Source organism: Pezoporus flaviventris, unplaced genomic scaffold (genome assembly GCF_033815535.1).
Source record: "Pezoporus flaviventris isolate CSIRO_AGI_PZ_B2104156 unplaced genomic scaffold, CSIRO_AGI_Pfla_v1 ptg000016l, whole genome shotgun sequence".
NCBI lineage: Eukaryota > Metazoa > Chordata > Aves > Psittaciformes > Psittacidae > Pezoporus > Pezoporus flaviventris.
In genome coordinates this window covers 8,013,178-8,025,779 of record NW_026892564.1, presented here as the reverse complement: position 1 = coordinate 8,025,779, position 12,602 = coordinate 8,013,178, and the positions used below count along the sequence as shown (strand labels likewise).

Genomic DNA, 12,602 nt, shown 5'->3' with positions numbered 1-12,602 from the left:
AAGTTGCCTGTTTCATGCATTAACTTCTGCACAGCAGACTATATTATGTTTAATAACTAGTTAAAACTGGTGACCTGTAATACTGGAGAAAAATGGAATTTGGGGAGATAACAAATTCTCATGATCTCTAAAAAATAGTAATTACAATATTTTTAAATATATTACCAGTTATAGAAGACTTCCAGCTCTTAGATATCTTAATTTCCAGAGCTATATTTCTTCACCATCATAATTTCTTCTAACATTTTTCTTCATCAGAAATTATGGTATTACTGTAGTGTACAATCAAGAGCTCTATGTATCATTTTAACCTTGAAGCATTGTATAACATGAGGCCTTGACTCTGTGCAAATACAAAGCTCGAAGTTCTGATATCTTCACAAGACTAGGCTGCTAATTCAAATTACTTCTCAGCCAAAATTTTTTTCTAAGTGTTTCCAAAACTTATAAGTTATTTGGGACGATCATTTATCTTCCCCAGCTAAATTACTCCCCCCATAGTATAAAGGACACCTTTATATCTATTCTGCATCTTCCAGACTCTGAAAGTTCTCTATTTTCTATGGCCCAAGTAAATAAGTTGCTGCAAGGCATGTAATACTCCATTTCAAAGCACAGTTTAAAACCAAATTCCTTTTCCGTTTCCTTCATCTTTAATGGCATTTTTGTATTGCTCTAATATATAGCCTATATTTGCGTACAGAACTGCTTCAAGGACAGTGATTTTATTTTGTGGCTTTTTTTGAGCAGATACAGATTTTTTTCAAGCCATGTAGAAATGTAAATAAAGTATTTTTAATATTTTTTGCAGAAGCAGAGTTATGTCAACAGGTTTACCTCTAGATCAAACCCCAGCTTTTTATTTTTGGGAAGGGTTTTCTGTACAAAGAACTGCTCTGTCTGAGAGGGAGAAATGCTTTAAGTCTCCCTGGCTGTTAAGTAAAATAGACTGATAGGGTCTTATCTTTGTTTATTTGTGAAGATCCAAGAACAAATATCTGATTAGTGTGCTTTGGGGCTTTCCACATTGCAGTGTCAAACTTTGTACATCTTGTTCTAGAAGCAGTTAGATTAAATTTTGGATAGTATAGCTGTGTGAAAAGAACTGTATCTGATTTAATTTCAGTACCGTGACTCCCAACCATGCATAGATACAGATAATTGTAGCGTAGATACCAATTACTGTAAGGGTCTTCAAGATGTAGGCAATTTACCCTTTTTAACACACTTAACATAGAGAAAATATAATATTTAGTTCTTGCCACAAAAATATGGACATTTGGGGTCTGATTCTTTACTGCCAAACTCCCTGTATGTTCGTGTATCTTCCTCAGCCTGTTGCCATGACTTCCAGTTATGTGTCTTGTTCATTAATTCTCCCATGCTCATGCTGTGAGGAGCGCTGGGCATGTAGTGGTGTGTTTGTTTAAGGGCTTTTCTGTAGCAAAGGAAATGGAAGGAGATAATAGTGCTGACTGACATTTGTGAAACATGATGAAAGCCTTAAACTGTCTTAAAGAAATTTTTTTTTTCTTAAGTATTCAATACATTATGCTTGTCCTTATTTGAATATTTGTAATTAAATTGTCACTGACTGCTCTTAAAAAAACCCCAACCAATGCATTGTCATATATTTTTTTAAATCTTTTTATTTAAATGCAGTAGAAAATACTTAAACAAAAAAAGAAAACTGAGATTTTTCTACACCACCTGTACTCTGAACATATCTGTAAGTGAGACAATGAACACATTGAAAAACACCAGGAATTTCCAAGTTGTCTTTGGAGTTTGTATTGACAGTTTGTTTTTTTTTTTTTTTCCCTGGGTGCTCTTCCAATATTTTCGTGCAGTAGATGAATATACAGAAGACATTGCTGAATTTGCAAATAGCTGGGCTGTGCAAACTGCAGATGATGTAGCTTGTGTACCTACTGCCTCAAATTTTTCCAGTCCTTGCTCAGCTGATGCAGAATCCACTGAGGTAAATTAATCATTCTTAATCTTCATAGCCTAGTGATGGTACAAGAATCTAGCAATATACACCATGTTGAAAAAAGCTTTAAATGAAATGAGGCTTTGAAAAGGAAGATTCAGATCAGGTCTGTTGCTAGGAAATGTCTGAATATCTTCAGATGTTTAGCTTCGAAGTACAAAGGCTTAGATAAGATGTGCCAAGTGGCACAGCTCTGCTGGCAGAGCTCTTCTTTGATGCAGTAAACTTGGGTTCAGTTTCCAGTCCTGGCATCTTGCACCTTATTATTTTGGAAATTGTGAAATCCTGCAGAAGTAACATGCTCAGCTCCTGCATTGACACAAAATGATTTTTTTTTGTCATTTCATGCTTTTTCATCCTAGCTGGTTTAGGAGCATCATGCAATCAAGACAGCCTAGGGAGAAAGGACAAATTTTTGGAAGACTAATGAAGGAGATATAATAATAAATTATGAGACTGAGAGATTCTGAAATTTTAATGGGGATCTAAAGGACCCTGAATTAAGGAAACAAAGCTAAAAAGAATGATGCTTGTCCAGAAAGTATTTACTAACTGTTGTTTACTGATTCTTCTTAATGCACAGGACATATTCTTCAAGTGCCAAATATTCCTACAGTTTCCTTTTCTCAGCTGTCATGAAAGCATAGATCCATATTCTTATATTTCTAGCTGCATGAATGATCTTTGCAGGTAAGACTGGAGTTCTTCTGTATTTAGTTTTGACACATGAAATGAATGCTCACACTTTTATTGGAGGCAAGAATTGAGCAGCACTGAGGGAAGTTAGGAAGAACCAAGCTCAAAATGAAAGAGATGGGGTTTCTCAGTGGGTGATTTAGTGTGGAAACAAAGGGCACAGAACAAGCCTTCTTAGGGATATTTTGATTGCTAAAGGTTGACATAGACTTAATGAAATACTAGGCAAATACATGGCAGAGAAATCCATGGAGAAACACTAATGATAAAAGAGGAGCTGCTAATCACAAAACCCCTGAAACCTGTACTTGGAGGCCCTGAATCAAAAATACATGAAGATGATACTAGGAGAAAATATGAATGATATTGAAGGAGCTGGATCATTTGTCTGACACAGCTGGACTTTTTTATGAGCCCTATGGTTCAAATTAGTAGAATTTCTCAAAATTGTTTTATTTATGTATATTCAGATTTGTCAAAAGAATTTCATAGTTCACTGGCTTTGGTGGGAGTTACACCCCCTCAACTGCTAGCATTATACGCACCCTGGTATTTTTTCCTTAACTCTCCGGACTCCTGTTTAGCTTTTGTCATTCAAGGTAAAGAGATGCTCCAGAGTGTAATTGAGGAGATGACTGAGCTCTGTACCACTTCCTTTTTAGTGTTTTTTTTAAATTAAGAAGTAATTGTCATAAGTAGCAGGATTTTTACCAGATACTATTATAGCCTTCTCAGTTTATCATCAATTTAATCAAAACCATACAAAATGATCACAAGACTAAAAGTAGAAGTCACTCAGCATAATCCATTACAACTCATTAGTTCATTATTGATGAATTTTTATGTCCCGATTTACCATGAAGTCAAGATGGAAGAATTTGTGTTTGTAGGCAAATCTCCAGAGTTTGCTTCCTGAAGTTTATGATCTGTACATTGATTGCACTCAGAGAAGAAATGAGTTGCCTCTGTATGGTCTCTTTGTAACTCAGGAGTTTATTGTGACTTTGCAGAAGAACAATGAGAGGCAAATTTTCAAAAAAGCAATTTTCAAATGTGATATTGCATCAGTGTCATAGTGTAAAGGCAGATTTGATTTTCGTGAATATATATACTTGTGTGTTGTATATGTGTGTTGATGTGAATTGTGTGAATGTTAAAAACCTTGAAGGAAGTTTCTGTGACTCAGAACCTCATTAATTTAGGCTTATTTCATTTATAAAAGAGACCTCTCTTCTTGTGTCTTAGTGTCAGTTCATGAAGTTTTTTTGTGGGGCCATAGTATATGCCAAGTATTCTTTTTATTAAGATCCGTTTAATTGGATTAGATAAGGAAAGCTGGAGAGACTCTGATCACTGTAACAAAGAGTATAGTGGTGCTTGATTTGATTCAGATGTGCTGAAAGCAGAATACAAACACAATATAATATATTCTTAAAACCATTAATTTTGGAAACATGATCTTGTGTGTTGAAAGACAAACTCAGCTGATCTTTCACAGTCATGCTTATAATAGAAATGTCTTCTTATGACTAGCTCATTTGGCATCAAGTCCTTCACAGTGAGTGATGGGAGCTTTTGGACTTTCACAGTAAAAAAACATTGGTGATATCTCATCTTGTGTGACTTAATCTGAACAAAATTTGTGTTTACCTAACACTGATGAATATCTTTTTACTTGGTCCTGGTAAAAGCATCCTGTACATCTTCTTCTGTATAGACTAAGGCAGAGATAATGCCTTTACCCAGGGTTGTGATATAAATCCCTGAGTCTGTCTACGGCATTCAGTGGATAATACTTCTGGTGCTGAGCACTTCAGCATAAGGTCAGAAGTCTGTCAACAGGGCTCTTCTTGCCTAAATTCAAGGACTGACAGGCAGTTAGAAGCTTGAACTTGTTACTTGGACCAGAATGTCTTTTGTCAGTGCAGGTCAGAGTTTTCACGTCATGCAGGAATGGTGGTTTTTACCAAATGATAAAAACACAACAGTGTATTCACTATAGCTTGCTCCTTTTCATAGTATTTTCACTATATGCTGTTATGACTGAGTGGTGTCAGCTATGTGTGAAGAATCCTGAGCAGTGTCCTGTGGCAGAGATTTGTAGATAGGATCTGAATTCCTTCATTACTCTCTTGTTTTATCATTTCAGAGCAGATGATGATGAAACATACTGCAGGGCGGTGACAGAGTACGCTAGAGCATGCTCTCACGCTGGGTCCCCAGTGCGGGACTGGAGGGATGACTTTCCTGCCTGTAGTAAGACCCTTTAACAAAGCATACTATGTGACCTTTGAGATACCCAATGTATTAATTTCAAATAATTCCATCTTGACAGCTTTGTCACTATAGGACTCAAAGCTGTTACTGAAGTAGATCAGCCAGCTTCACTTGCTGGAAAGCAATGAAGTCAGTGACTTGCTAGAGGAAGATTTTAATTCCATTGTGATCTGATCTAGATCAGTACAAAACTCATGTTTCAACAGATCACTTGAAACATTATGTGTGCTGATTATATTCTAGGACAAAGAACAAACATCTGCAGACATTTCATGTTGCCCCTCTTCCCAGATGACCTTTCAGCCTTTACTGGCCCTAAAGAATACTGTTAATCCAGCTTCTTCTAGTTATCACCACCACCCATCAACTGCAGTTCAGTCTCATGCACGAGATTTTGAACTAGCTGAGATATAAGCACACGTTACCCTGTCACAGAAACTATAACTTCTTTTGGAGGGGTGATGTAAGAATGTGCCAAAGAAAGACTTAACTATTGATGAGAGATTCACCACAGTTTGTTAGTTAAAACCTCTCCAAACAATCCATTGTACTTGATCTGAATAATTACCTATACTAGAAACACTGCACAACTGTTTATTTGAGGGAGGAAATTCTCCAGTATGGAAGGAGAAATCGCACTGATGTTCAATGTATGATGTATTTTTTCTAGCTGAGAAGTGTGAAGACAGCTTTGTACACCGTGACTGCATCAGTTGTTGTCCACCAACCTGCACATTTGAAAAAGACTGTCTTGGCAGCAACCTACACTGCTTAGATGGCTGTTACTGTCCAGATGGTAAGTACTGTCAATTTTATATGAATAAAATGTGTAAAGCTAATATCCAACATCATAATAAAGTTGTCAAAATAGATTGTGCTTAAGTTAAAGCCTGAAAATATGAATACTGTAAATTCTGCTCTAGCTGTTATTCTGACAGTGATTCCTCATTATACTGCGTTCTAAACATTTCTCTAGCATATAAAGGGGTCTCTGAATGAAATATCAGTTAAAATCTGGAGCCATCACTAATGCTTTTTACAATAAGATATTGCAAATCTGCTTTTATTTGAATTATTCCAAAATCTGTTGTGATTTATGTTAAACAGAGTGTGTCTTATATATGCTCTGTACAAGGAAGCAAATATGTGAGACCTGTACTCAACAAAAATCAGGTATTGGACTATGAACAGTCCTGTTTCAGAAGGGCTAAAGATACGTGATACCAGAATTTTTTCGTTTTTGAGTCTATACAGCTTTACATGCTTAAGGCAGACATTCTTCATAAAGCAGCCCCTTCGGAGTAACAACTGCTTTGAGAGAGCAACACTGTTCATCACTGTGAGCTCTCTGCACTCACCAGGCAACTCTTTTTGTTGGTCCCTGGGTAAGACTGGTGGGATCACCTTCCGGCAGATTTGAGTGTTTCAGTCAGATGGGGGAAAAGCAGTGATCCAGAGTGTTAACTTGGTTTTCATCTCATTTGTTAACTTCCCTCCTGATAGGTCTCATTATGGAAAATGGAACCTGTATCTCTGTGTCGAATTGTCCTTGTATTTATCATGGAACTGCCTTTCCTGTAGGCTCAAAAATTGAACAAGAATGTAGCAACTGGTACGTGAAAGCCTCCTGCCTGTTTACTCTCTCTGTGAGTGCTCCCCAGTGTTAGTTTAACATCATAGTCACATTTGCATTTTAAAGAATAGTTAGTATTTATGTTTTATAGTCTTGGCCCTGTCTATCACTAAAATATTCAGGCTAATCTATGGAAAGGTTGAATTCAAGACATACTAGTTAGTGAAATGCTTCTCTTTTTGCTAAAGATCTGAACACTGATTTTCTGTTTTGTGATTTTTCTTTCTAGTATTTGCATTGGTGGCATTTGGAACTGCACTGATCATGATTGTCCAGGTATCTGTATTGCATTATTCTTTTATCTCCTCAGTGAACATAGGAGATAAACTTTTCAGAAGACAACAGAAGCAAATATGATCCAAGGGCTTGGTATGCTAATTTAAGAAGAAAGATAAAGCAGATGGATGTTGAGCATAGCAGTGAGCCAGCTGGTACAAAGCTGCTAACTGCCTGACCATATTCATTTTACCTTTTCCTATTTGCTTCCCTAACTAAGTGTGTTACATCCAACTCTTGTTTTCTGTCTTCTGTTTATGCTCTATGTTCTTTGGGGCAGATGGCTTAGTTATACTGCCTCTGCAGTACCTAGGCCAGGTACAAGGATCTCCTCATTTCTAGGTGCAATTGTAATGCATATAATAAGAAACCCATCATTCTGATGATCAGTGTGCTGTATTTTCTCCCTTGTAACAGCAGTTCATGCTTGGATAATGACCCTTATCTTTAAAGATTACATGTCTCTGTACTGAGTTACTCAAGGGAACATGCTTTAGTTGGGTAGTCAAACTCCCTAGACAGTTCTGTATCTTAGATGAGATTATACTATGAAACTTGTGAAAGTGAGAATTGTTTACAAATTAAGGAGCCCCCTGTGACTGAGATAATGAACAAGGCTTAACAGTTACTAAGCAAAGCTTGACAGGTTGGATCTGTAGTGTAAAACAGTTGACACTGAAAACCACTTCACGTGTCTTGTCTGCGTACTGTGTGCATGTGGGGTTTAATTATAACTACTGTAGTCTGGTCCTAGGGGCTGAATGCCTGTTAGTAGCAGGAGCAGGTTAGATGTGCTCCCATAGAGTAGTTGCAGTAGTTGCAGCAGTTGCAGTAGTTGCAGCCGTTGCAGTAGTTGCAGCCAAAATGAATCTAGTTCATGTGCTCTGACACTGCCCCATGGTGTGAATGAAAGTGCAGTAAGTGGGGATCACTGGAGACTTGCTTCAGGAGTGCAGTCTTGATCTGAACTGGAAAATGAATATAGATGTGCCCTGAAGACAGCCACCTGCAGCCTCTTCATACGTGCAGTAACAAGCAGTGCCAGAGTACCCAGAAGGAAAGAGAAATAATCTTGCCTTCACACCCATTCATGACAAAAGATGATGAGGAAGGAGATTCTAGGAAACTTCAGAACTGTAATAAAGAGAAAACTCTTTTGAAATTTAAAGAATTCATGATTCAAAGGCATCCCATCTAGGTATAATCTGAAGACGCTGCACATTGATGTCTGCAATGTGAAATGGTATATCTGAAGAAAATAGTGGTATATAAAGTATTTTATTTCCAAATGCCATAATAGCTAGACAGATTAAAGTTACCCTGGATTATGTACTTAGAGTTAAGGAGAAAATTTCTTATTTATGTCTCCTACAAAGCTCACAGAATAATTATACATTTTTATGCAAGTAAACACTCATGTTTACCCTTTTTCTCTCAAGCTGAGTGCTCTATAACAGGTAGCTCTCACTTCACAACATTTGATGGACGTCATTTCACCTTTCTTGGGATTTGCCAGTACATTTTGGTAAAAGGCACTGGGAAAAACAAATTCACAATAACTTTACAGAAAGCACCTTGTGGACAGGTAAGTCACAAACATGTCCATCCATATTTCAGGCAATCTTGTATAAGTTCTGCTGTAAATTACTGGGCTATGGTTTATGTTTCATGTTTTCTGTTTATGCTTTAAACAGAAAATATAAACTGAAACAATTTCACAGCTTTTTATGTAAGCAGCTGTATTCCTACATATTGTGTTGCCTTTTGTAAAACAAATTGCATCTTTAGAGGGATAAAGTCAAGAGAGTTATTTACTTATGCACATTAAACAAGTATATATATCTTTGGCTATGGTACAAACAGATGTCCCAGGCTTTAGAAAAGCTCTTGCTGGCATCACTGAACAGATTTAATATGCTGCTAGGTAGGCAAGAGGGGTTTTTTTTGGTAACATTAGATTTTTATTTGATATGTTACAGCATATTTACTTTGTTGGAAAAATACCTTTTAGAAAACTACTGAAGAGACTAGCCACCACACATCTTTGTTTGAATATATTTTGGCAGGAATCCAACAACAGGCTTTACTAATAGAGGTGTTTATAAAAAGCACTTATCTGCGAGACTGGATTTAATGATGTTTTTAGTCACCTAGGCTCTCAGGAGAAGGAGCTCTGAGACTGTGACTCACAGCTACCAGTGTGCTGAGGGCTGGGATGGCTGAACTCATCAGCAGGGAGTGATACATTAAATCTGCCGTCCTAGGGGACTGTCTCTCAAAAGCTAGACTATGAACTGGCATATGATTTTTTCTGTAAGCACCTCCCTGTGTAAGCATAGGTGTTGAGCCTCCTGTTTCTGCGTTTCAGGTGGCCTCATGAAATGGTTGGTTAGGTAGCCACTGAGAGACAAGGATGCTACCGGAAATAACCCTTATCAAAATTCTAGGTACCTTGGAAAGTTTCAAGATGAAAACACAGGGGGCCTGGGAACCACAAGATGCTCGGTTTAGTCATGTATCACCTTTTGTCCTGTACTTAGGTTCATAAATTTTGCCTGGATAGTACTCTTAAAATGATGGGTGTGAGTTAGTTTATAAGTTACCAGTTTTTGACAGTCAGATACTGATATATTATTGCAGTATAATTCTGGAGAAAATATATCCTTTTGGTCTGCAGTCAAAGAGCATGACTACATTTCAAGGCGAGAAGTACCTTCATGTGTACAATAGTTTCTTTCTGCTGGATTGGCTGCATTTGGGCTCTGGTTGTACCAGCTTGCTATAGACGGGGTCAGACTTGCTCAAACACTGGTTAGCCCAGCAGTGAGGAGTACCCAGGGAGGCCATGCAAATATGGCCTTTTGAACCCAGTACCAGTACTGGCGACCTCAGTCCAATTGCTACTAGATTGCCATAAGAGCTAAAATGCATTCTCCTTGCTCTTATATGCATATGCAGGTTTTATTATATTCTAGATACAATTTAGGGTGCTCTGTTTAATGCTTTGAGTGACAGTTTACTACCTGATGACAGTTCTGGTACTCCCTTTCTATACAGCTGTTTTTTCTCATTTGTTTGGGTTTGCTTTCCATGGTAATACTAATGTCTCCGTTTCTGATGGTGAAACTCATTTCTACTTAGAACTTTGACCACGCCTGCATTGAGTCTATAACTCTAGTCCTTGAAGATGATGTGAGCAAACAAGTAACTCTCACGAGATATGGTCAAGTCCAAACTGGCCCTAACCAAGTTTTTAACCTTAATGGTAAGAAGTGCATGGAGTAGATACCAGAGTTCACATTCTTTCTTTTATATGCTCCAAAGCTTTCTAATAATATCTGTCTACGGAAAGGAATTCCTTCGAGCATAACTTATGAAACTCACAGTTGATTACTTCTTATAACCTCAGTAGTGGTTCTAGAGATATACTTTTCCAGCCTGTGAAATGGAGCCTTTCGTTATGCCTTCATTTCTTTGTATTTCTTACATTAGAGAGTACCTAGAATTCCACTAATTTTGTTAAAGGGAGAGGAGGTAAGAAAAAGAAGAGAGGCTAAGAGAGGCTGAAAATCATCTTGAGACTGATGTTAAGGTCTAGCTTAATTAAAGCTTATTGGAGTAAATGGCATGGAATCCATGTGCTTTGCAGGATCTACACTGCTTTCAATACTGATTTATATATCTGCCTGATTTCAGGCAGGTTACTTCATCTTTTCAGAATGGATAGTAAAATAAATTAGCCTTAAAAGAATTTTATAAAATTCAACATTGAAAGTGGACATGATATTGCTAAATTTCATATCTTACAGTGAGCTGTAGTGAGAAAGAGTAAAGCGGGAGTTCCTCTTTCCCAGCTTCTGGCAAAACAGAGTTTAGGGAGTTCTGTGTTAGTGCTTTCAACTGTATCTTTGTTGACTTTGTCGACTTTGTCCAGTCACAGTACTGCTTTTGACATTCACAGCTTCCTATGCAATGAACTTCATAGATCAGATATACTTTCAGTTATGTTGACAGTTCTACTTCATAACTTCATTTTAATTTAATTTTATCTCTTGAGTCAGTTTCTATTCACTGTTTTGTCTGTTTCCATACCCTGTGACAAATATAATTGATCACAAATATTTTGGTGTTAGATTCTTGATAGTTGGGTGTATCTAGTTAGTCTTATCAGTGAAGAATGTCTTTAAGCTCACACTTTGTCTGCCTCTTCTCAGTTTATGCATCAAAGTGTGTATGTGTGTGCATGTATAAAGGCTTTTTGTGAAGGTAGATCTGCTTTAACCCTGCAGCCGCAAGTAGCCCCACAATGTGTGGCAAATGAATGCTTTGGCTGGGAAATTTCCATTTTCTCACATAATGGATTTGCTGGGAAGGAAAGCTGGGAATTTGATAGTGTCTTAGCCTAAACAAGGAGCTGTACTGATGTCATGTCAGTCGTAGCAAGAGAGAACCTTCAATCTAAAGATTACAATACAGTTTACAGACATTTGCTAATTGATCTTATAACATCCCTGGAGACTAAGAAACAAGTGGTTTCTTGTGTTCTCATTGATGGAGGCATACAGTAGCATTGCTTTATTCTAAAAAAATAAATAAATGTGAGAATGGTTTCTGGATAACTCACAGGTACATAAAGGTGAGAGACTTTTTACTGTTGACAGTAGTTGCAATTCCTGATTTGTGTTGCTAATGAAAAAGAGATGTAGTCTCATAAGTTCAGATGGAGAATGGGTGAGGTTATTTGGCTGCAGGTGAGGCTGTGCAGTTTCTCATTTTAGTTTTAAGTTTTGAAAGTCTATTTTGCTTAAGAGGTAAACCAATACAACCTGGAAGCTGGATTTCAGTGCTCTTGTTTTTGTTTTTCTTTTTCTTTTGCTATGTGCAGGCGCTATTGAAATTCAGAATGTATCTTCTTTTTTTGTTCAACTGAAAACTAGTTTTGGTTTGAAGATACTATTTGCTAAAGATGGAGAGAGGATCTATGTTCAAGTTGATATTGGCTGGAAGAGAAGAACATTAGGACTATGTGGAACATACAACGGGAATTTAAGAGATGATTTTCTGTAAGTTGCACATTGTACATTTAGATTGTGTTTAAGAAGAATTTCATTTCGTTAACATGCTCGTACTTTATTAATCTAACCAAGGTAAACTCTCTTAATTAAAATGTTAGGGACTTAAAAATATGAAACACATAAAATTAACTAGGTCATAGAAAACTACCATATTATTTATAGAAGCTATAAGATAATGATATTTCTTGAATGTACTTTTTTCCCTCCCTGCTGCTCCCTTATCATCAGAGCAAATAGATGAGCAGTGACAAAAAGAGTGGATGATAATACTAGGATCATCCTACCTCATTAACACTTATTACTGCTTGATTCCCCATCAAGTTTTAATGGAGAAAAGAATGTAAGTGTGAACCATGGGAATAATTTAATCAGAAGGGCACATTTTCCTTATTCTTTTGCTTCATTTCCTCTAAAGTTCCTCAATCTATAATATTACAAAACTTCTCTAGCAATAACAAATGCTTCTGAAATACTTGGTGAAACCCAGCATCAAAATGCAAACAGCTCCCTTCTAGAACACTGACATTAACTAAGAGGTTAAATTTTTGACATTTCATTGAATTTACGAACTAAAATAAAGGCCAAATTCTCCTCTCATAAATGCCTCTTACAGCTGATTTCAGAGTACTTGAATTAGGTGTAAGTGAGGGCA

The 12,602-nt window shown here is 37.0% G+C and overlaps 1 protein-coding gene across 1 annotated transcript in view; it reads left to right on the top strand.

The window, feature by feature from the left end:
* The window catches only part of OTOGL (otogelin like), a 97,393-nt gene that overhangs the window by 14,266 nt on the left and 70,525 nt on the right, over nucleotides 1-12,602 (top strand). Inside the window, exons 9-17 of the mRNA XM_061454525.1 lie at nucleotides 1,854-1,981; nucleotides 2,577-2,683; nucleotides 4,839-4,945; nucleotides 5,637-5,762; nucleotides 6,470-6,578; nucleotides 6,829-6,875; nucleotides 8,315-8,460; nucleotides 10,017-10,140; nucleotides 11,761-11,938. Coding sequence (XP_061310509.1) covers nucleotides 1,854-1,981; nucleotides 2,577-2,683; nucleotides 4,839-4,945; nucleotides 5,637-5,762; nucleotides 6,470-6,578; nucleotides 6,829-6,875; nucleotides 8,315-8,460; nucleotides 10,017-10,140; nucleotides 11,761-11,938 — 1,072 coding nt within the window. The remainder of the gene's footprint in view (nucleotides 1-1,853; nucleotides 1,982-2,576; nucleotides 2,684-4,838; nucleotides 4,946-5,636; nucleotides 5,763-6,469; nucleotides 6,579-6,828; nucleotides 6,876-8,314; nucleotides 8,461-10,016; nucleotides 10,141-11,760; nucleotides 11,939-12,602) is intronic.